General features: G+C 43.8%; 1 protein-coding gene across 1 annotated transcript; it reads right to left on the reverse strand.

Annotated features, from left to right (window-relative positions):
- Positions 1–17315: 17315 nt before the first annotated feature.
- LOC311133115 (kelch domain-containing protein 8A-like) lies at positions 17316–26277 on the reverse strand (the record flags this gene model as incomplete). Its single annotated transcript, XM_084166550.1, has 7 exons — positions 17316–17369; positions 17533–17681; positions 19257–19358; positions 23580–23798; positions 23901–24065; positions 25745–25955; positions 26113–26277. The coding sequence occupies 7 exons, from the start codon at positions 26275–26277 to the stop codon at positions 17316–17318; spliced, it is 1065 nt and encodes a 354-aa protein (XP_084022676.1).
- Between the last annotated feature and the right edge of the window lie 201 nt (positions 26278–26478).

The raw sequence follows: 26478 nt of genomic DNA on the forward strand, positions 1-26478 counted from the left end.
TCATAGTTTTGATGTCTTCACTATTATTCTACAATGTAGAAAATAGTAAAAATAAAGAAAACCCCTTGAATGAGTAGGTGTTCTAAAACATTTGATCGGTAGTATAAATAGCACTATATACATCATAACAACTGTAGCAATGATGAATAAATAAATGTCCATTGGGGTGGAGGCAGAGTAAAGACTGTTGAGGGGGAATGACCATAAGGGGAGTAGCATGAACACTGAGGGGGTGTGGGGACCAAGTGAAATAAAAACAATAAAAATGATAATAAAAATCTATAATATACATATTAACAACTACAAACATTTGATCGGTAGTATAAATAGCACTATATACATCATAACAACTGTAGCAATGATGAATAAATAAATGTCATTGGGGTGGGGGCAGAGTTAAAGTCTGTTGGGGGGAGGGGAATGTCCAAAGGGGGAGCAGCAGGTAAGGTAAGTGACCGTTGTTTTTGGGGGTGTGGGGGGAAAATGTCCATAGGGGGAGAAGCGGGGGGTGGGAGCAGTTAGCTGACTAGTGGTGGCTATTTAGCAGCCTGATGGACTGAGGGTAGAAACTATTTTTATTTAATTTTTATTTCACCTTTATTTAACCAGGTAAGCCAGTTGAGAACAAGTTCTCGTTTACAACTGCGACCTGGCCAAGATAAAGCAAAGCAGTGCGATAAAAACAACAACACAGAGTTACATATGGGGTAAAACAAAACATAAAGTCAAAAATACAACAGAAAATATATATACAGTGTGTGCAAATGTAGCAAGTTATGGAGGTAAGGCAATAAATAGGCCATAGTGCAAAATAATTACAATTAGTATTAACACTGGAATGATAGATGTGCAAGAGATGATGTGCAAATAGAGATACTGGGGTGCAAATGAGCAAAATAAATAACAATATGGGGATGAGGTAGTTGGGTGGGCTAATTTCAGATGGGCTGTGTACAGGTGCAGTGATCGGTAAGGTGCTCTGACAACTGATGCTTAAAGTTAGTGAGGGAGATAAGAGTCTCCAGCTTCAGAGAATTATTGGCCAGTCTTCCAGTTTTTGCCTTGATGCTCCTGTACTTCCCACGTATGAGTGATTGATGCAGGGAGAACAGGGAATGGCTTGGGTGGCTGGGGTCCCTGATGATCTTGGCCTTCCTTCGACACCTGGTGTTGTAGGTGTCCTGTAGGGCAGGCAGTGTGCAACCAATGGTGCATTCGGCTGCACGTATCACCCTCTGAAGCGCCTTGTGGTGGTGGAGTTGCCGTACCAGGCTGTGATGCAGCCCGACTGTATGCTCTCAATGGTGCTCCTGTATAACACTGTGAGGGCCCTCGGGGACAGGCCAAATTTCTTCAGCATCCTGAAGAAATTCGGCCTGCTAGGGGATACATCAATGTTTGTCATCATGACACGTCAATTACCTCTGCTAACACTGCCAGGCTAGATGTGCACTCTGTGCAGTATGTGTGTATTCATGTGTGTGTTTGATAGAGAGAGATGAGATTATACTTTGTCTGCTTGTGCAGAATTTCCCCTTGCATCGCATGCTCCACGTCACACAGATATAACACAGGTGTGTGTCCTCAGAAGATGGCTGATCCTGTTGGCCGTAGTGAGTCTGTTGTCTGTGTGTCCAGGTGTGCTGTGCTCTGGAAGGAGCCTGTTCTATTGTGGTGTGTAGGTGCAAGTGCTGGGTGGGGCTGACTGACTGACTCTGAGAAGGGTGGGTTGTGTGACCTCTCTCACAATGATAGTGCTGTGCGAGATAACCCAGTCAAAAAGACTAGCCGTGCCCATATCTGTAAGACCAGAAAAAAACATGTCGCTTAATCGGAATCTATGGCGGGCTGAGGTGAGAGTGGGACACGTGCCAGGGAGGAGGAATGGAGAGCAAAGTCATGAATTGTGTAATACTGTTATTGCACTGTTTATTACACAATTAATCACTTTGCTCTCAATTCCTCCTCACTGCCACATGTGGAAATATCCTACTGTACATTTGTTTGAGTGCCTCAATGTTTTTATTCCTTTGAGCTTATTTAATTTAATCATTCCTTTGTATTATTCTTATTATGCAGCATTGTCGAGAGTGAACATACAAGGAAGCATTTCATTGTATTGTATCCTGTGTATACAAATAGTCTTGACTTGGGACAGAGGCAGAGTCTAGACCCGCTGAACTGACCTGAAGAGCAGTGGGACTAACATGTTATGTGGCAGTTCTGAGTTTTGACATTCTTAAAAAAATGGTTTGTCTCTCGTACAGAAATTAAACTTCAACGTGTGGGTCAATCAATGGTGTGGGTGTATCAGGAGCGAATGTGCGTCTGTAGACTTCAGTCAGTCAAGTAGATTTCCATTGGAATGTATTCAGGCAGATGGGGGGCCTGATAGGCCTATGTGACACACATTTGAGTCCTTGCGGGAATGCAAAAAATATGGAAACTCACAGGGTTGTCCTTAATCGTCACATATAAGAACAGAACAGACAAAGAGAAAATGGAAAGATCTGACCCAGATCAGTCTGTTAACCAGTCATTATAACTACTGGAGGTATGTGGGGGTTATCTTCTTTCTTGGCAGCCTCCGTTACAATAAATACACTGAACAAAAATATAAACACAAAATGTAAAGTGTTAGTCCCATGTTTCATGAGCTGAAATTAAAGATCCCAGAAATGTTTCATACGCACAAAAAGCGTATTTCTCTCAAATTGTATACACAAATTTGTTTACATCCCTATTAGTGAGAATTTCTCCTTTGCCAAGATAAACCATTCACCTGACAGGTGTGGCATATCAAGAAACTGATTAAACATCATGATCATTTCACAGGTGCACCTTGTGCTGGGGACAATAAAAGACCACCAAAATGTCCAGTTTTGTCACACAACACAATGCCACAGATGTCTCAAGTTTTGAGGGAGTGTGCAATTGGCATGCTTACTGCAATAATGTCCACCAGAGCTGTTGCCAGAGAATTCTACCATTCTACCATAAGCCGCCTTCAACTTCATTTTAGAGAATTTGGCAGTAAGTCCAACCGGCCTCACAACCGCAGACCACGTGTATGGCATCGTGTGGGCGAGTGGTTTGCTGATGTCAATGTTGTGAACAGAGTGCCCATGGTGGCGGTGGGGTTATGGTATGGGCAGGCATAAGCTATGGCCAACGAACACAATTGCATTTTATCGATGGCAATTTGAATGCACAGAGATACCGTGATGAGATCCTGAGGCCCATTGTCGTGTCATTCATCTGCCGCCATCAACTCATGTTTCAGCATGATAATGCATGTCCTTATGTTGCAAGGATCTGTACACAATTCCTAGAAGCTGAAAATTCCTAGAAGCAGCTGCATACTCACCAGACATGTAACCCATTGAGCATGTTTGAGATGCTCTGGATCGACGTGTACGACAGCATGTTCCAGTTCCCGCCAATATCCAGCAACTTCGCACAGCCATGAAAGAGGAGTGGGACAACATTCCACAGGCCACGATCAACGGCCTGATCAACTCTATGCGAAGCAAAAGTGTTGCGCTGCATGAGGCAAATGGTGGTCACACCAGATACTGACTGGTTTTCTGATAAATGGCCCTACCTTTTTTTAAAGGTATCTGTGACCAACAGATGCATAGCTGTATTCCCAGTCATGTGAAATCCATAGATTAGGGCCTAATTTATTTATTTCAATTGACTGATTTCCTTATATGAAGAACTGTAACTCAGTAAAATCTTTGCAATTGTTACATGTTGCGTTTATATGTTTGTTCAGTATAAAATGCCATTTGCTGCCAAAGAGGACAGCAAACTGGCTCTAACCAGAATAGAAAGAGGAGTGGGAGGCCCCGGTGCACAACTGAGCAAGAGGACAAATACATTAGAGTGTCAAGTTTGAAAAACAGGCGCCTCACAGGTCCTCAACTGGCAGCTTCATTAAATAGTACCCGCAAAACACCAGTCTCAACGTCAACAGTGAAGAGGCGACTCCGGGCTGCTGACCTTCTAGGCAGAGTTGCAAAGAAAAAGCCATATCTCAGACTGCCCATCTTCATCTTTTCTTTTTATTGGCCAGTCTGAGATACGGCTTTTTCTTTGCAACTCTGCCTAGGTCAGCATCCAAGTTTCCGTCCTGACTGGCGGATTGACTCACTGACTGGCTGACTGATTTCAAGTTATCGCAGCAAAATGCTTGTGTTTCTAGCTCCAACAGTGCCGTAAAACCTAGCAATAAAAAAATACATTAAAAAAACTATACACACATAATCCAGAAGAAAAATAAAAAGTTATATGGGATGAGTTATGACTAGAATGCAACATTTAAAGTGGGTGAAACAGTATGTAAACATTATTAAAGTGACCAGTGTTCAATGACTATGTACATAGGGCAGCAGTCTCTAAGGTTCAGGGCAGTACTGGGTGGAGGCTGGCTAGTGGTGACAGTCTGTAGTTTAACAGTCTGATGGCCTGGAAATAGAAGCTGTTTTTCAGTCTCTCTGTACTGTACTGTCTCCGCCTTATAGATGGTAGCGAGGTGAACAGGCCGTGGCTCGGGTGGCTGAGGTCCTTGATGATCTTCTTGGACTTCCTGTGACACCAGGTGCTGTAGATGTCCTGGAGGGCAGGCAGTGTACCCCTGGTGATGCGTTGGACTGACCGCACCACCCTCAGGAGAGCCCTGTGGTTGCGGACGGTGCAAATGTAGTGTTCAGATTTGAATAATATGTACAGGATAATACAACTTATGTACATTCAATTTGTGTAGTGTTGATGGTATCAACCACATCAAACACATGGTTTCCATGTGGTTGATACCATTCCATTAACTCCATTCCAGCCTTTATTATGAGCCATCCTCCCCTCAGCAGCCTCCACTGACTCACACACAGTCACACACACACTGTTGACATAGCTCTAGCTTCTATGGCCCTGAGGTGAGACATTTTGTCATACATTTTGTCTCAATAGTCTATATACGATTATATTCTTGCTTTGGTCGAGACACAGGCAGCGTGGCATTGAAACTGAAACAACAACATTCAGGGAGAGAGAGAGAGAGAGAGAGACAGACAGAGAGAGAGAGATAGAGAGAGACAGAGAGATCTCGGGGCAAAGTGGTTCAACAAGTTTGCCTTGGAAAAAATAGCTTTTACACTGCCTATTCAGGTGATAGGTCTGGTTGGGCAGTAGGGGCGCTCAGAGAGTTAATGATTCTCTTCCCTCTTTTACCTTCTCTCTTTTCTCCAACAGGAAGTGAGGTGGCGACGGGACACAAAACAGTGCTCACCCCGGCAACGCTTCAAGAGAGTGCTTCTCCATAGCAACCGTGTGGCAGCCTGTGCCAGTTCTGTCCCTGCGGTTCTTTGAGCCCAGAAGAATGTCAGGAGAGATTTGGAACTTGGGCTTGGATGAATAGCTGTCCACCAACCCGCCCCTCCCCCCTCCACTATTTCCTTTAGTTGAGAGGCCCAAACAAGCAACTTCAACAGTCAGATTTGTGGGTCTTAATTTTTGTCTGACACTGCATTACTCTGGCTGAAAATACTTGTCCTCTTTCAAAGTTTTGATAAGGTAGGAAATCAATTGAATCATTCAATATGATTGACTAGAAAAAAAAATATTGTGCTATTAGGGACATAACACAAAACACTACACAAATTGAATGTACATTAACAAAATAAGTTGTATTATCCTGTACATATAATTCAAATCTGAACACTACATTTGCACCGTCGACAACCACAGGGCTCTCCAGAGGGTGGTGCAGTCAGTCCAATGCATCACCAGGGGCACACTGCCTGCCCTCCAGGACATCTACAGCACCTGGTGTCACAGGAAGTCCAAGAAGATCATCAAGGACCTCAGCCACCCGAGCCACGGCCTGTTCACCTCGCTACCATCTATAAGGCGGAGACAGTACAGTACAGAGAGACTGAAAAACAGCTTCTATCTCCAGGCCATCAGACTGTTAAACTACAGACTGTCACCACTAGCCAGCCTCCGCCCAGTACTGCCCTGAACCTTAGAGACTGCTGCCCTATGTACATAGTCATTGAACACTGGTCACTTTAATAATGTTTACATACTGTTTCACCCACTTTAAATGTATATACTGCATTCTAGTCATAACTCATCCCATATAACTTTTTATTTTTCTTCTGGATTATGTGTGTATAGTTTTTTTAATGTATTTTTTTATTGCTAGGTATTACAGCACTGTTGGAGCTAGAAACACAAGCATTTTGCTGCGATAACTAAAAATCAGTCAGCCAGTCAGTGAGTCAATCCGCCAGTCAGGACGGAAACTTGGATGCTGACCTAGGCAGAGTTGCAAAGAAAAAGCAGTATCTCAGACTGGCCAATAAAAAGAAAAGATGAAGATGGGCTGTCTGAGATATGGCTTTTTCTTTGCAACTCTGCCTAGAAGGTCAGCAGCCCGGAGTCGCCTCTTCACTGTTGACGTTGAGACTGGTGTTTTGCGGGTATTATTTAATGAAGCTGCCAGTTGAGGACCTGTGAGGCGCCTGTTTTTCAAACTTGACACTCTAATGTATTTGTCCTCTTGCTCAGTTGTGCACAGGGGCCTCCCAATCCTATTTCTATTCTGGTTAGAGCCAGTTTACGCTGTTCTGTGAAGGGAGTAGTACACAGCGTTGCACGAGATCTTCAGTTTCTTGGCAATTTCTCACATGGAATAGCCTTCATTTCTCAGAACAAGAATAGACTGATGAGTTTCAGAAGAAAGTTATTTGTTTCTGGCCATTTTGAGCCTGTAATTGAACCCACAATTGCTGATGCTCCAGATACTCAACTAGTCTCAAGAATGCCAGTTTTATTGCTTCTTTAATCAGCACAACAGTTTTCAGCTGTGCTACCATAATTGCAAAAGGGTTTTCTAATGTTTAATTAGCCTTTTAAAATGATAAACTTGGATTAGCAAACACAACGTGCAATTTGGAACACAGGAATGATGGTTGCTGATAATGGGCCTCTGTACGTCTATGTAGATATTGCATAAAAAATCAGCCGTTTTCAGCTACAATAGCCATTTACAACATTAACAATGTCTACACTGTTTTTCTGATCAATGTGATGTTATTTTAATGGAAAACAATTGCTTTTCTTTCGAAAACAAGGACATTTCTAAGTGACCCCAAACTTTTTAACGGTAGTGTATATCAGCAATCTACACACAATACCCCATAATGACAAAGTGAAAACAGGTTTAGACATTTTTGCTAATTTATAGGAAATACAAAACTGAAATACCTTATTTGCATAAGTATTCAGACCCTTTCCTATGTGACACGAAATTGAGCTCAGGTGCATCCTGTTTCCATTGATCATCCTTGCGATGTTTATACAACTTGATTGAGTCCACCAGTGGTAAATTCAATTGATTGGACATGATTTGGCAAGGCACACAACTGTCTATACAGTGGCTTGCGAAAGTATTCACCCCCCTTGGCATTTTTCATATTTTGTTGCCTTACAACCTGGAATTAAAATGTATGATTTGATTTACACAACATGCCTACCAATTTGAAGATGCAAAACATTTATTCTTGTGAAACAAACAAGAAATAAGACAAAAAAAACAGAAAACTTGAGCGTGCATAACTATTCACCCCCCCAAAGTTAATACTTTGTAGAGCCACCTTTTGCAGCAATTACAGCTGCAAGTATCTTGGTGTATGTCTTGGCACATCTAGCCACTGGGATTTTTGCCCATTCTTCAAGGCAAAACTGCTCCAGCTCCTTCAAGTTGGATGGGTTCCGCTGGTGTACAGCAATCTTTAAGTCATACCACAGATTCTCAATTGGATTGAGGTCTGGGCTTTGACTAGGCCATTCCAAGACATTTAAATATTTCCCCTTAAACCACTCAAGTGTTGCTTTAGCAGTATGCTTAGGGTCATTGTCCTGCTGGAAGGTGAACCTCAGTCCTAGTCTCAAATCTCTGGAAGACTGAAACAGGGAATATCCCTGTATTTAGTGGATGGTGTTCTCGGGTTGATGAGAGGTGTTGGGTTTGCGCCAGACATAGCGTTTTCCTTGATGGCCAAAAAGCTCAATTTTAGTCTCATCTGACCAGAGTACCTTATTCTTTCCATTTTTTAAATAATGGATTTAATGGTGCGCCGTGGGTTGTTCAAAGTTTCAGATATTTTTTATAATCCAACCCTGATCTGTACTTCTCCACAACTTTATCACTGACCTGTTTGGAGAGCTCCTTGGTCTTCATGGTGCCGCTTGCTTGGTGGTGCCCCTTGCTTAGTGGTGTTGCAGACTCTGGAGGGGGGGGGGGGGGGGGGGGATTATTTAAGACACTTTTTTAAGAGGTAGGGTTTCAGATGTTTTCGGAAGATGGACGGGGACTCTTAGCCTCAGGGGTATGCTGGTTCCACTATTGGGGGTGCCAGGACAGAGAAGAGCTTGACTGGTCTGAGAGGGAGCTGCACTCCCGTAGCGGATGAGAGCTTCGACTAGAAGTCAGTGGAGTGTGCAGAGGATTGGGGTGATATGAGAACTTGTGAATGTTGAAAACCAGGCGGGCTGCAGCGTTCTGGATAAGTTGCAGGGGTTTGATGGTACAAGCGGGTAGCCAACAGTGAGTTGCAATAGTCCAGACAGGAGAGGACAAGTGCCTGGATATGGACCGGCGCCGCTTCCTGTGTGAGGTAGGGTCGTACTCTACGGATGTTGTAGAGCATCAACATGCAGGAGCAAGTCAACGCTTTGATGTTTGCATAGAACGACAGGGTGTTGTCCAGGGTCAAGCCAAAGTTCTTTGCACTCTGGGAGGGCGACACTAGAGTTGTCAACTGTGATGGAGGTCTTTGAGTGGGCAGTCCTTTCTCGGGAGGGAATGCTAGGCATGCAGAGGTTTGTGTTGCCACCTGTGGTGTCAGAAAGGGGGAAGGAGAAAAGTAGTTGAGTGTCATCCGCATAGCAATGATAGGAGAGACTATGGAGAGACTATGTGAGGATATGATGGAGCCGAGTGACTTGGTGTAAAGAGAAAAGAGGGCCGAGAACTGAGCCCTGGGGGACACCATTAGTGAGAGTACGTGGTGTAGACAGATCCTCTCCACGTCACCTGGTAGGAGCGGCCAAATACAAATGTGTATTCTTGGACTTCGATTTAGCTTTTCCACTCTTAGTAGCCATGTTTTACTTTTTCAGTTTTGAGAAAAGTTTGTGGAAGAGAATGAACCGCTGTGTAACATAGACTACCGTTAGTCCTGTTTGCTTTCACCTGAGAATGAACACTGTTGCGCACAGCTCTAGCATGATGGCTGTTTGTCGTACAAAGGGTGTTCACATACTACTGGAAAGTCCAGCTCATTGGCTATCTAGCTAGCTATGTTTCAAAATGATAGGTGGTCATTGGCCCAAGACACTGTCAATCAAGTGAACACCGCTCGTCTCATTGGTGCGTAATGATGGCTGACCTTCATGGGCTAATTGACGTGTTGTGTAGCCAATACCTTATGTAGAATTATGAAACAAGTTTGGTTGCCTTGTCTGAGGATTGCACAGAAACCAAATTTGACCGGGGTTAAACAACATTTTGCCGATCTAGATTTCATAAATTGTTTGTTACAAGTTGAAAGAGTCGGAATTCATGCAAAACGCTGTATACAACATGGATCGTATTAGGATATAAAAATTGATTTGATCAAACAAAACTATGCTACATTTTATCTCTGGGACCCTCAGGATGACAAATCAGAGCAAGATTACTGAATGTAAGTACATTATTTACCGTCAGAGGTGAATGTATCAAACCAGTTGCCTTGACAATGATCCTCAAACAATAGCATGGTATTTAATAGCTACTGTAAATTGGACACTGCAGATTATCAATCATTTAAGCTTTCTGACGATATAAGACATGTCAATGTCCCGGAAAGTTGGCTGTTGTTTACAACGCCATTCTAGTCACATATCGCATATTGAGCAGCAACTGTCCCGATTTCAGGACACTGATCCTGTAGAAGTTAAGGTCACTACATTACCCCCATGCTTCGGGAGAGCTTGTCCCCACACTTCTCTATACCAAGTCCCTTAAGTGTACACGCCTCTCCAATGGCCTCACAGGTGCCATCCCACTTCTGACACCAATGTGCCAAATGCAGGGGGTAGCCCTGATCAGGACTCGAACCCAGGTCCAGCAACTGTCAAGCCAACACCTTAAGCATTATGCCAAGAGGTCCGAACCTCCTCTTGACAAGGTCACTAGGTATTGGGTTACGTTGCTACAATATGAAAACAACAAAGTGGTAAAACAAAGTCATTTTCTTATGTAGGTGAGGATCTGGGATGGGGCACCATTGTTAGTAATGTTAGAGTGAAACCCTCATGGCTGGACAGCTGTGATGTTCCGACCACACTGTTACTTCTTGCTGCCAGCTAACCACTTCCTGCCTGCGTCCCATGCTCTCAATGAATCACATGCTGACACAGACGAGTTGAGGATAAAGCCATGACCTCCTTCCTTCCCTCACTCCCTTTATCCTCAGTAGCTACATTATCTTTAGACAGGTGGCATCACTCTGATGCGTCACTAGTCCTATTAGGGATGACTGAATCTAACTGTGATCATTTGAATGGATCACAGTTCTGGGAAGGCTTTCCGACCCACATCATGACCTGTTGGCAGCAGTCAATAAAGGGTTAAACATGCCACTAGTCTGAGCTGAAACTGGATTTCTGTCCATCATAATAATCTCTCTCTCTCTCTCTCTCTCTCTCTGCTGCAGGGCAAGGCCGTAGAGACAGGCCTAACTGAGTTAATAATGTGGAAAAAGCACAGGGGAGAATACAGTGGCCACAGAGAACAGTCAACCTCTCTCCTCAGAATGCAATTAACCCATTTGGCAGTGGTGATTCATATACGGTGTTTGTGGTGTGTGTCTGGCTGCTCAGCCGGTGTGCAGGGCAAAGAGGGGTCATGGGGCAAATGTAGACCTGGCAGTCATCACGCACAGAAAGTCTTGGTTACAGCATTAGAATTAATAGAACCAGTTTCCATTCACAACTAATCTCCTCCTTGGTGGATTAACAGAAGGAATACTATTTGGAAGAATATTAATGTAATTGATGCTTATAACATGTGGCCATGTTTACTTCAACTGTTCACGATACATTCTACAACTGCACTTAGCGCCAACATTCTAATATGGTTAATTCCAACATTCTAGAACGCTAGCTTTTATATAGGTGTGCCAAACAGGCAAAGAATCAGTGGCTTGTAAATGTCAGTGTAATGCCTATGTTTCACCTATTTTTGTCACCTTAGTGAGGAAGGAGTATCATTTAAAGACCAGTGTTTCAGGGCACAGTGTGTCGTCCATGTATAAATCCACTGGATCATTGACTTTGAGGGGGAAGGTGCGGAACTGAGCGTGTGTTTGCATAGTTATTGTGAGGCTTTGACCTATGGCTACACAGTGAAAAAAATACTGTTTAACAAAAGTACACCATAAAGAGCCAGCCAGCCTGTTTAGTATGTTTGGGTCAATTCTGTCCTAGGGAAGAACCATCTGCCTCAGTTTATAGCTTATGTGTTGTGTTTAATTGTCATCTAGTGGTGAAGTGTGAGATTACAAGGCAATTCTCAACACCAACCGTATGCCCAGCAGAGGCTGAGAATAATTTTGGTATTTGGTCAACTATATGACCAATGTGGACACCTGCTCATCGAACATCTCATTCCAAAATAATGGGCATTAATATGGAGTTGGTCCCCCCTTTGCTGCTATAACAGCCTCCACTCTTCTGGGAAGGCTTTCCACTAGATGTTGGAACATTGCTGCGGGGACTTGCTTCCATTCAGCCACAAGAGCATTAGTGAGGTCGGGCACTGATGTTGGGCGATTAGGCCTGGCTCGCAGTCGGCATTCCAATTCATCCTAAAAGTGTTCAATGGGGTTGAGGTCAGGGCTCTGTGCAGGCTAGTCAAGTTCTTCCACACCAATCTCGACAAACCATTTCTGTATGGACCTCGCTTTGTGCACGGGGGCATTGTCATGCTGAAACAGGAAAGGGCCTTCCCCAAACTGTTGTCACAAAGTTGGAAGCACAGGATCGTCTAGAATGTCATTGTATGCTGTAGCGTTAAGATTTCCCTTCACTGGAACTAAGGGGCCTAGCCCGAACCATGAAAAGCAGCCCCAGACCATTATTCCTCCTCCATCAATCTTTACAGTTAGCACTATGCATTGGGGCATGTAGCGTTCTCCTGGCATGCTCCAAACTCCGATCCTTCCGTCCATCGGACTGCCAGATGGTGAAGCGTGATTCATCACTCCAGAGAATGCGTTTCCACTGCTTTAGAGCCCAATGGCGGCGAGCTTTACACCACACCAGCAGACGCTTGGCATTGCGCATGGTGATCTTAGGCTTGTGTGCGGCTGCTCGGCCATGGAAACCCATTTCATGAAGCTCCCAACGTTTGGATCTCGGTAGTGAGTGTTGCAACCGAGGACTGATGGTTTTTACGCGCTACGCGCTTCATCGGTCCCATTCTGTGAGTTTGTGTGGCCTAACACTTCGCGGCTGAGCCGTTGTTGCTCCTAGACGTTTCCATTTCACAATAACAGCACTTACAGTTGACCGGGGCAGCTTTAGAAGGGCAGAAATGTGATGAACTGACTTGTTGGAAAGGTGACATCCAATGACTGTGCCACGTTGAAAGTCACTGAGCTCTTCAGTAAGGCCATTCTACTGCCAATGTTTGTCTATGGAGATTGCATGGCTGAGTGCTCGATTTTATACACCTGTCAGCAACGGGTGTGGCTGAAATAGCCGAATCCACTAATTTGAAGGGGTATCCACATACTTTTGGCCATGTAGTGTATTTTATTAGGATCCCCCTTAGCTGTTGCGAAAGCCGCAGCTACTCTTCCTGGGGTCCACATAGAACATGAAACATTACATAATACAGAACATTAATAGATAAGAACAGCTCAAGGACAGAACTACATACATTTAAAAACAGCATGCATAGCCTACATACTGTATCAATACATACACACAAAATATCTAGGTCAAATAGGGGAGAGGCGTTGTGCCGTGAGGTGTTGCTTTATCTCGTTTTTTTTTTACCAAGTTTGCTGTTCATTTGAGCAATATGAGATCGGAGTTCCATGCAATAATGGCTCTATGTAATACTGTACGCTTTCTTGAATTAGTTCTGGATTTGGGGACTGTGAAAAGACCCCTGGTGGCTTGTCTGGTCGGGTAAGTGTGTGTGTCAGAGCTGTGCGTAAGTTGACTATGCAAACTATTTGGAATTTTCAACACATGAATGTTTCTTATAAAAAGAAGTGATGCAGTCAGTCTCTCCTCAACTCTTAGCCAAGAGAGACTGGCATGCATATTATTTATATTATCCCTCTGATTACAATGAAGCGCAAGACGTGCTGCTCTGTTCTGGGCCAGCTGCAGCTTAACTAGGTCTTTCTTAGCAGCACTTGACCACAAGGCTGGACAATAATCAAGATAAGATCAAACTAGAGCCTGCAGGACTTTGTGGAGTGTGGTGTCAAAAAAGAAGAACATCTCTTTATTACAGACAGACCTCTCCCCATCTTTACAACCATTGAATCTATATGTTTTGACCATGACAGTTTACAATCTAAGGTAACACCAAGCAATTTAGTCTCCTCAACTTCTTCAACAGCCACACCATTCCTTACCAGGTTCAGCTGAGGTCTAGTGCTTAGAGAATGATTTGTACCAAATACAATCTTGTTAGATTTAGAGATTCAGTTTATTACTGGACACCCATTCCACAACAGGCTGCAACTCCTTGTTAAGGGTTTCAGTTACTTCATTAGCTGTGGTTGATGACACGTATATGGTTGAAACATCAGCATACATGGACACCAGGCTTTGTTTAATGCCAGTGGCATGTCATTGGTAAAAATAGAAAAAAGTAGAGGGCCTAGAGAACTGCCCTGCGGTACACCACACCCTACATGTTTGACATTAGAGAAGCTTCCATTAAAGAAAACCCTCAGATTTCTATTAGATAGATACAGTGCATTCGGAAAGTATTCAGACCCCTTGACTTTTTCCACATATTGTTATGTTACAGCCTTTTTCTAAAATGGATTAAATAATGTTTTGCCCTCATCAATCTACACACAATACCCCATAATGACAAAGCAAAAACAGGTTTTTAGAAATGTTTGCAAATGTATTACAAATAAAAAACAGAAATACCTTATTTACATAAGTATTCAGACCCTTTGCTATGAGACTCGAAATTGAGCTCAGGTGCATCCTGTTTCCATTGATCATCCTTGGAGATGTTTCTACAACTTGACTGGAGTCCACCTGTGGTAAATTCAATTGATTGGACATGATTTGGAAAGGAACACACCTGTCTATATAAGGTCCCACAGTTGACAGTGCATGTCAGAGCAAAAACCAAGCCATGAGGTCGAAGGAATTGTCCGTAGAGCGCCGAGACAGGATTGTGTCGAGGCACAGAACTGGGGAAGGGTACCAAAAAATGTCTGCAGCATTGAAGGTCCCCAAGAACACAGTGGCCTACATCATTCTTAAATGGAAGAAGTTTGGAACCACCAAGACTCTTCCTAGAGCTGGCCGCCCAGCCAAACTCAGCATTCGAGAGAGAAGGGCCTTGGTCAGGGAGGCACATTACAGCCCACTTGGAGTTTGCCAAAAGGCACCTAAAGGATTCTCAGACCATGAGAAACAAGATTCTCTGGTCTGATGAAACCAAGATTGAACCCTTTGGCCTGAATGCCAAGCGTCACGTCAGGAGGAAACCTGGCACCATGCTTCACCGTAGGGATGGTGGTGGCAGCATCATGCTGTGGGGATGTTTATCAGCGGCAGCAACTGGGAGACTAGTCAGGATCGAGGGAAACATGAACGGAGCAAAGTACAGAGAGATCCTTGATGAAAACCTTCTCCAGAGCGCTCAGGACCTCAGACTGGGGCGAGTTTCACCTTCCAACAGGACAACGACCCTAAGCACACAGCCAAGACAACGCAGGAGTGGCTTCGGGACAAGTCTCCGAATTTCCTTGAGTAGCCCAGCCAGAACCCGGACTTGAACCCGATCGAACATCTCTGGAGAGACCTGAAAATAGCTGTGCAGCGACGCTCCGCGTCCAGCCTGACAGAGCTTGAGAGGATCTGCAGAGATGAAATGGGAGAAACTCCCCAAATACAGGTGTGCCAAGCTTGTAGCGTCATACCCAAGCAGAATCAAGGCTGTAATCGCTGTCAACGGTGCTTCAACGAAATACTGAGTAAAGGGTGTGAATACTTATGTAAATGTGCTAGTTTTTTTATTTGAATACATTTGCTAAAATTTCTAAAACCCATTTTTTTCTTTGTCATTAGTGGGTATTGTTTGTAGATTGATGAGGGGGGAAACAATTTCATCAATTTTAGAATAAGACTGTAACGTAACAGAATTAGGAAAAAGTCAAGGGGTCTGAATACTTTCCGAATGCACTGTAGCTCTGAATCCATGATATGGCAGAGGATGAAAAGCCATAAAACATACGTTTCCTCAACAACAGGTTATGGTAAATAATATCAAAGGCTGCAATGAAATCTAACAGTACAGAATAAGAATGAAACAAGAATGATATAGAAGCACACTACATACAGGTAGGAACTGGATGGACTTATTTTGTTAAACGTCTTTTGTTTTATTTTCTAATCAAGTTAGAAGAACACCTAATTGAACCCATACTTACTGTAGAAGTATTCATCCACTAGTTTGTGCTTTTTAATAACATCCTGAGAATGAAGCTATTCATTAATTAATTTTCACGAATCAATTGTCACAGTGGACTAATGACAAACCAAAACAGATTAACCAAAAACCAGTATTGCAGGTATCATGAGTATAACATATTTTCAAAAATGAGGATGTTAAAAAGAGCAGTCTCCCTAACAAATCTTAAGTAGGATTGAAGAACACAATTGAATATACACCATTTGATATATACTCTAAACCAGACATTACATGATTAACCTTCTCATTGACAAATATATGAAAGTATGATATCACACCTATATAATTCCTATTGCCATGGCAATCCATAGGCAACACATTCAAATATGTGGGTATCAGTGGAGGCTGCTGAGGGGAGGACGGCTCATAATAATGGCTGGAATGGAGTGAGTGGAATGGTATCATGGTTGTGTTTGATACCAATACATTCAGTCCATTCCAGCCATTACACTCCTCCCCTCAGTAGCCTCCACCAGTGAGTATAGTCAACTCCTGATAAGTGCACCCTCTGTTTCAGTACAGTGCAGTTAATTCATATACATTATTTTGACTTGCTCCAGATATCTGCATGCATGCTATCTGCTCGCTCCAGTTAAGTGCATGTCTTCACGCCAGTCCAAGCCACTGCATACTGTACGTCAGGAGTTGACTAATTTAGGTCCTAGAAATGGGTGGACACTAACATGAGGTCATTTGCATCTACAGTAATGAATATAAAACTGTTGACAAACAGCACACATTTCATACACAACAAATATACAGTATTTATCTAAGTAACAATACAAAATGTATTACCTTGCTTTAGTCTTTACTCACTGTTAAAATCACATCTATATTTCCTGTTGAAAATGTTTAATGCAAGGCAAGCAGTAAGTCTACAACAATAGATGTAAAAGTAAAAAAATATTGAAGACCTTGAGAATCTCCATGGGGAGATCACACACAGTGCAGAGGAATCTTTTCATTACTAAAACTCTTATTTATAACTTATTTACAGAGAAAGCCAGCTCCTCGTGTGTAGAGCAGGGATGGGAAATTGGCGGCCCTTTTTTTAGAATACACAAGATGCAATTTCGAAATGTGGTTTTGCACATGTGGGTAAGCAGACCTGCGAGTACCTACGGCCCCTCATGATGAGTTCAGATTTTTTGTGGCCCCCATGCCCATCAAAGTTGGCCATCCCTGGTGTAGAATATTTTTGTATGCTGTGAGTCAGTATGGTGATAATTGGGATATATTCTCTGTGTGTGTAGCCTGTGTGATACAAGTTATCTCACTGTGTGTTGGAGTTGAGTGTGTATAGACAACCCAGCAGAGGGCACTGTTCTGTGTTTGTGGTATGATTTCCCCATCCTTACTATTCCTCTGTAGATCTTAGGAAGCATATTGCACTTGTCCCAGACCAGCAGCCATTCTGAAAGCATTGGAACCACTGATCTTGAATAGAATGTTCTAGAATTTGGAATCTTGTTGTTGTCATCCTGCTGTCAATCATCCTGTAAGGGTTGTGTCCTCTAGCCTACAAATATTCCTCCTCTTTCACATACAGGATCTCATTGGCTGAACTAGGGACCTTAAAGACAGTTAGACAGAGACAGATAGTAAATAACGAGTGTGTGTGTGTGTGTGTGTGTGTGTGTGTGTGTGTGTGTGTGTGTGTGTGTGTGTGTGTGTGTGTGTGTGTGTGTGTGTGTGTGTGTGTGTGTGTGACAACATGCAGAGCAATACTCCAGCACCTGGTTGACTCCTCCCACCACCAGCAGGCGGTCCCTGATGACGATGGACGAGGCGGAGCATCGTGCCATTGCCATGGGAGCCAGTCTCTCCCACTTCCTCTTCTGAGGGTGGAAGGCTTCCACCGTGTCCAGAACTGAAGGCTGGTGACCTGGGGACCACGCACAGTCATCATACGGTGTGCATTCGGAAAGTATTCAGACCCCTTGACTTTTTCCACATTTATTACGTTACAGCCTTATTCTAAAATTGATTAAATTGTTTTTCCAATCTACACACAATACCCCATAATGACAAAGCAAAAACAGGTTTTTAGAAATGTTTGCAAATGTATTTATAAAAACAAAGGAAATATTAAATTTACATAAGTATTCAGACCCTTTACTCAGTACTTTGTTGAAGCACCTTTGGCAGCGATACAGCCTCGAGTCTTCTTGGGTATGCCGCTATAAGCTTGGCACACCTGTATTTGGGGAGTTTCTCCCATTCTTCTCTGCAGATCCTCTCAAGGTCTGTCAGGTTGGATGGGGAGCGTTGCTGCACAGCTATTTTCAGGTCTCTTCAGAGATGTTCAATCGGGTTCAAGTCCGGGCTCTGGCTGGGCCAATCATTCAGAGACTTGTCCCGAAGCCACTGCTGCGTTGTCTTGGCGTTATCCAGTTCGAAAGTGAACCTTCGCCCCAGTCTGAGGTCCTGAGCAGGTTTTCATCAAGGATCTCTCTGTACTTTGCTCCGTTCATCTTTCCCTCGATCCTGACTAGTCTCCCAGGCCCTCCCGCTGAAAAACATCCCCACAGCATGATGCTGCCACCACCATGCTTCACCGTAGGGATGGTGCCAGGTTTCCTCTAGATTTGACGTTTGGCATTCAGGCCAAATAGTTCAATCTTGGTTTCATCAGACCAGAGAATCTTGTCTCTCATGGTCTGAGAGTCCTTTAGGTGCCTTTTGGCAAACTCCAAGCGGGCTGTCATGTGCCTTTTACTGAGGTGTGGCTTCCGTCTGGCCACTCTACCATAAAGGCCTGATTGGTGGATTGCTGCAGAGATGGTTGTCCTTCTGGAAGGTTCTCCAATCTCCACAGAGGAACTCTGGAGCTCTGTCAGAGTGACCATCGGGTTCTTGGTCACCTCCCTGACTAAGGCCCTTCTCCCCCAATTGCTCAGTTTGGCCAGGCGGCCAGCTCTAGGAAGAGTCTTGGTGGTTCCAAACTTCTTCCATTTAAGAATGACACAATCCTGTCTCGGAGCTCTACGGACAATTCCTTCGACCTCCTGGCTTGGTTTTTGCTCTGACATGCACTGACTTTATATAGACAGGTGTGTGCCTTTCCAAATCATGTCCAATCAATTTGCCACAGGTGGACTCCAATCAAGTTGTAGAAACATCTCAAGGATGATCAATGGAAACAGGATGCACCTGAGCTCAATTTCGAGTCTCATAGCAAAGGGTCTGAATACATATGTAAATAAGGTATTTCTGTTTTGTATTATTTTGATAAATTAGCAAAAAAAAAAAAAAGGGGTATTGTATTGATGAGGATTTTTATTGTATTTAATCCATTTTAGAATAAGGCTGTAACGTAACAAAATGTGGAAAAAGTCAAGGGGTCTGAATACTTTCTAAATGCACTGTATGTTCATAACACATTGTCATGACCAACTAGCGTTCAACAAAAACACACGTATATGAGCACATATACACACACACATTCACACTCCCTCACCGAGTCCTCCTGCTACGACCATCCTGCCCCTGAGGAAAGATGAGGCGAAGTCAGCCCTCTTAGTCTTCATGGCCACCGTGTCCTCTGACTTCAACCACAACCCTGGAGGGAGACAGGAGAGGACAATGTTAGAGTGTGTGCGTGCGTGTGCAAGTGTAAACCACATTTGAATGAGGGTGGGGGAGGCAGGGAAGTGTGTGTACAATCAACTTTGACCACTGCATAAAACTCCAGCAAGATTTCAATTTTCTTATTTCCATTTATTGTGGAATCCTGCAAGCTACAATTTGGTATGTCCCTGAACGCTGGTGGCATCACAACTCAATAAGAAATACTGTGCACACCATGAATACAAATGTCCACACACACACCAAGCTACCAGGTCATGGCCCCAGATATTAGAAATAAGAAAATAGGGTCAATATCCTATAAAACCACCCAATCTGAACACTTTAATTGCTTCAAAGGAGAAAAACAAGCTATTTTCCTCTATTACAGTAAATTGGCATTTATTTACACTTGTACTTAGGCAAACATTTGTGCTGCTAAAGACAGTGAAACTATTTCAGAGAAACAGCAACTAGGGAGATTTTGTAGATTTTCAAATAATATTTTAAAGCTTTTATGTTGTCTGTAAGAAACCCAAGCCTGCGTGAGTTTAGTGTCTCTGACTTCACAATCAGCTCCACAGAGAGAGAGAGCGGAAGACAGAGAGAGACATAGAGAGGAAAACTTAACCAGAGCAGATAAAAGCACTTTGTTAATGAAGTGTTGCGATGCCAGCCCATTTTTGAGCTTGAAAGGGAATAAGGCGGAGCACAGCTGGCGACGGGCACACTGCTCTGCGACTCACTGACAGGGCCTTTGTTGTTGAAGTGTTGGCTGGCTGGCACTCTCAGGGGCTTCCTCTAAATAACTTTTTAAAACATATAATATTCAGCACTAAGTTCCCTTTTTCCTGCAGACTCAGAGGGTGGGGCACACACTAACACACTAAGACAGGTCAGAGAGTTGAGTTGCTCTACTACAGATAGCTGAACTAGAAGGGACTGGAGATATTGCAGTTGTGTAGTTATTGTATGTGCTGGGCTGTGTGTAGAGAGTGTGTATTGGTGTGATGTGTTTTCTACAGTTCTGTAGAGGCTTTGGTAGTCAGTGGTTTTCCATTGAACAGATTACGATGAGCTACAGTCAGACAGACATGGAGAACACAATTCTGGATACTAGAAAATCCGGTGCTCTACTTTGTAATGAGTCATCATTATGTCATATTACACAATGTCTGTCTTTGTATATTGGAGTCATTTTAATATTCTACTTTTATCAATGTAATCTACACTCAGTGGCCAGTTTATTATTAGGTACACCCATCTAGTACCAGGTCGGACCCCACTTTGCCTCCAGAACAGCTTGAATTCTTCGGGGCATGGAAGAATTGCTCAATTGGTATCAAGGGACCTAATGTGTGCCAGGAAAACATTTCATACACCATTACACCACCACCACCAGCCTGTACCGTTGACACAAGACAGAATGGGGCCATGGACTCATGCTGTTTATGCCAAATCCTGACTCTGCCATCAGCATGACACAACAGGAACCGGGATTCATTGGACCAGGTGATGTTTTTCCACTCCTCAATTGTCCAGTGTTGGTGAATGCGTGCCCACTGCAGCCGCTTCTTCTTGTTTTTAGCTGATAGGAGTGGATTCTTGCCATTCTCCTTCGACATCTCATCAAAGAGCTGTTTTCGCCCACAGGACTGCCACTGACTGGATGTTTTTTGTTTGTCGCACCATTCTCTGTAAAACCTAGACACTGTTGTGCGTGAAAAGCCCAGGAGGCCAGCTGTTTCTGAGATACTAGAACTAGCGCCTGGCACCAACGATCATACCACGCTCAAAGTTGCTTAGGTCACTCGTTCTGCCCATTCTAACGTTCAATCGAACAGTAACTGAGTGCCTCGATGCCTGTCTGCCTGCTTTATATAGCAAGCCATGGCCACTTGACTCACTGTCTGTAGGAGCTAACCATTTTCGTGAACGGGGTGGTGTACCTAATAAACTGGCCACTGAGTGTATACTTCCAATGCAGCTTGTTGCTGCTATTTTGCACGCACATTTTCTGTCAACATTCTAAAAAAATATATATCAAGACATTGAAGAATAGGTAAATCCAGAGCCATATAATCAGATATCTAAATAAATGGCTCTGGGTAAATCTAACAATGTGAGCTACAGAGTATAATATCCCTGTGTGAGAGTTGCAGACACCATGACCATCTGTGGAGGAAGATAATAACGCAATCTGTTTCTGAATCCTGTAATTTAAACACCTCCCTCCCTCCGTGCTATAGCTCATCTCCCATCTCATCTCCACTTAGATTAGATTGGGAGGGAATGTGAATGGGCCTTATTGTTTACTGTGTGTGTGTGTGTGTGAGGGCCTTATTTGTGTGTGTGTGTGTGTGTGTGTGTGTGTGTGTGTGTGTGTGTGTGTGTGTGTGTGTGTGTGTCTGAGGAGGAAGGTAGGGAGGAAGGTAGAGTAAATGTATGTCTGATATCTCTGGAGTAAAACCCAGACAGCCTGCCAGCTGGCCAGACATACATTCTCACCGTGGTGTTTGGCTTTGATTGGTTAAAATAGACAAATCAAAATGCGTGACAAAATACCCTATTGTTTGAAATTACTTATCGATTTTTTTACCTGGGTATGGCTCTCACTTTTCTCTTCCTGGTCTATTCTCAATTTGACCATTTGTTATTCATTTTCTGTGAGACAGAAGATAAGTTGTTTTTCCAGGAATATGAGATGTGTGTGTGTGCAGCATGCAGCCAGCTTTTACTCTTAGAGAATTACTTTTCTTTGGGGAGAAATTTTATAGGATGAATGTCTGACAGGCACTTCAAAATTAATAGGAGACGCTATCAGTATGATGATACACACACATACACATGTGTGTTTGTCTTAGTGTGTGTTCTATATTGTACATGCAGAGAGTGATCTCTTATCCCCTTACTCTCTCTCAGATTTACAGTAGAATATAGTAGAATAGAATAGAGCAGAATAGAATAGAACTTTATTGTGTAACTGGAAAAGGAAATCAGTGCACTTAAATGTATACAGTGAGGGAAAAAATTATTTGATCCCCTGCTGATTTTGTAAGTTTGCCCACTGACAAAGAAATGATCAGTCTATAATTTTAATGGTAGGTTTATTTGAACAGTGAGAGACAGAATAACAACAAAACAATCCAGAAAAACGCATGTCAAAAATGTTATAAATTGATTTGCATTTTAATGAGGGAAATAAGTATTTGACCCCCTCTCAATCAGAAAGATTTCTGGCTCCCAGGTGTCTTTTATACAGGTAACGAGCTGAGATTAGGAGCACACTCTTAAAGGGAGTGATCCTAATCTCAGCTTGTTACCTGTATAAAAGACACCTGTCCACAGAAGCAATCAATCAATCAGATTCCAAACTCTCCACCATGGCCAAGACCAAAGAGCTCTCCAAGGATGTCAGGGACAAGATTGTAGACCTACACAAGGCTGGAATGGGCTACAAGACCATCGCCAAGCAGCTTGGTGAGAAGGTGACAACAGTTGGTGCGATTATTCGCAAATGGAAGAAACACAAAATAACTGTCAATGCAAGATCTCACCTCGTGGAGTTGCAATGATCATGAGAACGGTGAGGAATCAGCCCAGAACTACACGGGAGGATCTTGTCAATGATCTCAAGGCAGCTGGGACCATAGTCACCAAGAAAACAATTGGTAACACACTACGCCGTGAAGGAAATGAAATCCTGCAGCGGCCGCAAGGTCCCCCTGCTCAAGAAAGCACATATACAGGCCCGTCTGAAGTTTGAAAATGAACATCTGAATGATTCAGAGGAGAACTGGGTGAAATTGTTGTGGTCAGATGAGACCAAAATCGAGCTCTTTGGCATCAACTCAACTCGCCATGTTTGGAGGAGGAGGAATGCTGCCTATGACCCCAAGAACACCATCCCCACCGTCAAACATGGAGGTGGAAACATTACGCTTTGGGGGTGTTTTTCTGCTAAGGGGACAGGACAACTTCACTGCATCAAAGGGACGATGGATGGGGCCATATACCTCCTTCCCTCAGCCAGGGCATTGTTTTATCTGGATTTTGTTGTTGTTATTCTGTCTCTCACTGTTCAAATAAACCTACCATTAAAATTATAGACTGATCATGTCTTTGTCAGTGGGCAAACATACAAAATCAGCAGGGGATCAAATACTTTTTTCCCTCACTGTATGTGTTTGTGAATGTGTTTTTTGGTGGTTCTTACCCTGGTTAGTATCAAAGATGTTGACATTCTTGGTGAACTTGGAGCTCTGGTGGCCCCCTCCCTTCCTTAGCCCCCCCAGCAGACACAGCCTCCCTGAACTGTCCCAGAACACGCCCCCATACGAACGTTTGCACGGCATGTTCGGTAGTGTACTCCAGGAGCGTGTCTCTGAATCAAATACCTCAAAGACCTTCAACGTGCGCTTACACTGACGCCCACCTAGAGAGAACACACACACTTAGTATACACATTACACGTGCAAACTGGCAAACATGCACGCAAGCATGAACAAACACCCAAACACACACACCCTTTCCTTACCTGCCACGTAGATTTTGTTGCCCAGTAGGTGTGCTGTAGCATCATATCTCGGTGTGGGCATAGGTGGCAGTAGTGCCCACACATTCTTCCTCAGGTCATACTGCTGCAGTATACTACGGGGGAGCAGGTCTGAACCCATTCCACCCACTGCCAACGCACGCCCATCTACAGAGAAGGGTGAGAGAGAGAAAGGTGGAGGAGGTGGAAACTGAGCCATTAACATGGATCTGGCCATGTACAGAATGCACGTATATACACTACCAGTCAAAAGTTTGGACACACTTACTCATTCAAGGGGTTTTCTTTATTTTTTACTATTTTCTACATTGTAGAATAATAGTGAAGACATCAAAACTATGAAATAACACATATGGAATCATGTAGTAACCAAAAACGTGTTCAACAAATCAAATAGCCACCCTTTGCCTTGATGACAGCATTGCACATTCTTGGCAATCTCTCAACTAGCTTCATGAGGTCGTCACCTGGAATGCATTTAAATTAACACGTGTGCCTTCTTAAAAGTTAATTTGTGGAATTTCTTTCCTTCTTAATGCATTTGAGCCAATCAGTTGTGTTGTGACAAGGTAGGGGGGTTATATAGAAGATAGCCCTATTTGGTAAAATACCATGTCCATATTATGGCAAGAACAGCTCAAGTAAGCAAAGCGAAACGACAGTCCATCATTACTTTAAGACATGAAGGTCAGTCAATACGGAACATTTCAAGAACTTTGAAAGTTTCTTCAAGTGCAGTCGCAAAAACAATCAAAACTGGCTTTCATGAGGACCGCCACAGGAATGGAAGACCCAGAGTTACCTCTGCTGCAGAGGATAAGTTCATTAGAGTTACCAGCCTCAGAAATTGCAGCCCAAATAAATGCTTCACAGAGTTCAAGTAACAGACACATCTCAACATCAACTGTTCAGAGGGGACTGTGTATATCAGGCCTTCATGGTCGAATTGCTGCAAAGAAACCACTACTAAAGGACACCAATAATAATAAGAGACCTGCTTGGGCCAAGAAAGATGAGCAATGGACATTACACCGGTGGAAATGTGTCCTTTGGTCTGGAGTCCAAATTTGAGATTTTTGGTTCCAACCGCCGTGTCTTTGTGAGACGCGGTGTGGGTGAACGGATGATCTCCACATGTGTAGTTCCCACCGTAAAGCATGGAGGAGGAGGTGTTATGGTGTGGGGGTGCTTTGCTGGTGACACTGTCTGTGATATATTTAGAATTCAAGGCACACTTAACCAGCATGGCTACCACAGCATTCTGCAGCGAAACGCCATCCCATCTGGTTTGGGCTTAGTGGGACTATCATTTGTTTTTCAACAGGACAATGACCCAACACACATCCAGGCTGTGTAAGGGCTATTTTACCAAGAAGGAGAGTGATGGAGTGCTGCATCAGATGACCTGGCCTCCACAATCCCCCGACCTCAACCCAATTGAGATGGTTTGGGATGAGTCGGACAGCAGAGTGAAGGAAAAGCAGACAACAAGTGCTCAGCATATGTGGGAACTCCTTCAAGACTGTTGGAAAAGCATTCCAGCTGAAGCTGGCTGAGAGAATGCTAAGAGTGTGCAAAGCTGTCATCAAGACAAAGGGGGGCTATTTGAAGAATCTCAAATATAAAATATACTTTGATTTGTTTAACACTTTTTTGGTTACTACATTATTCCATATGTGTTATTTCATAGTTTTGCTGTCTTCACTATTATTCTGCAATGTAAAAAATAGTAAAAATAAAGAAAAACCCTTGAATGAGTAGGTGTGTCCAAACTTTTGACTGGTACTGTATGTCCCAGTGCCACTGACTCAGTAGCCCCTACACACCTTTCACAGTGACGGCCGCCCCCATCAGTGCTTCTCTGAGGGCGCTCCTCTTCTTCCACCTCCCCTCCTCTGTGTTGTACACCTCCACCACCTTCAGAGGGTGCTGGTCCTCCCCCACACCACCCACAACCAGGATCTGTTTGCCCAGCACCGCCACGGCCGCACCCGCCCGAGGGGTGGGCATGGGGGGCAAGCTTAACCACTGGTCCCCCTGAAAACAACAATAAATAAAGTGTAATTAATTACATGGTCTATTAGTCCTGTGTGTATGTTTGAACCGATGCGTTCTGTGTTTAATCCTGTGTGTGTTTCTGTGCGTGTGGGTCGTGTGTGTTTGTGCGTGTATGTGTGTGTATGCTCCAACCTACCTCTGGAGAGTAGAGTTCCAGGGCTGGGGAGGGCCTCCCTGCAGCATCACAGCCCCCCAGCATGTACATCTGCCCCCCCACCTCTGCCAGGGAGTGGTAGACACGCCCACTGGGCAGCCGAGCCAGGCTCTGCCAGTGGAACTCCAGGGCCGAGGGCACAGACATCTGTATCTCAGCCCAGGGAGGGGAAGGGTTGCTGGGGGAGAGGTGAGGGAGAGGTGGGTCCAGGGAACCAGAGATGGAGTTGGACAGGTTTAGCACCCCGGGGTATAGTGCCGTGTCTACGGGAAGAGTCGAGAGAGTGGTGTTGTCAGGAGATCCAGAGAACCAGGTGGAAAACCAGAGATAGCGGGTGGAGCAAGGTCA

This window comes from Coregonus lavaretus (assembly GCF_964263955.1).
Source record: "Coregonus lavaretus genome assembly, chromosome: 8".
Taxonomy (NCBI): Eukaryota; Metazoa; Chordata; class Actinopteri; order Salmoniformes; family Salmonidae; genus Coregonus; species Coregonus lavaretus.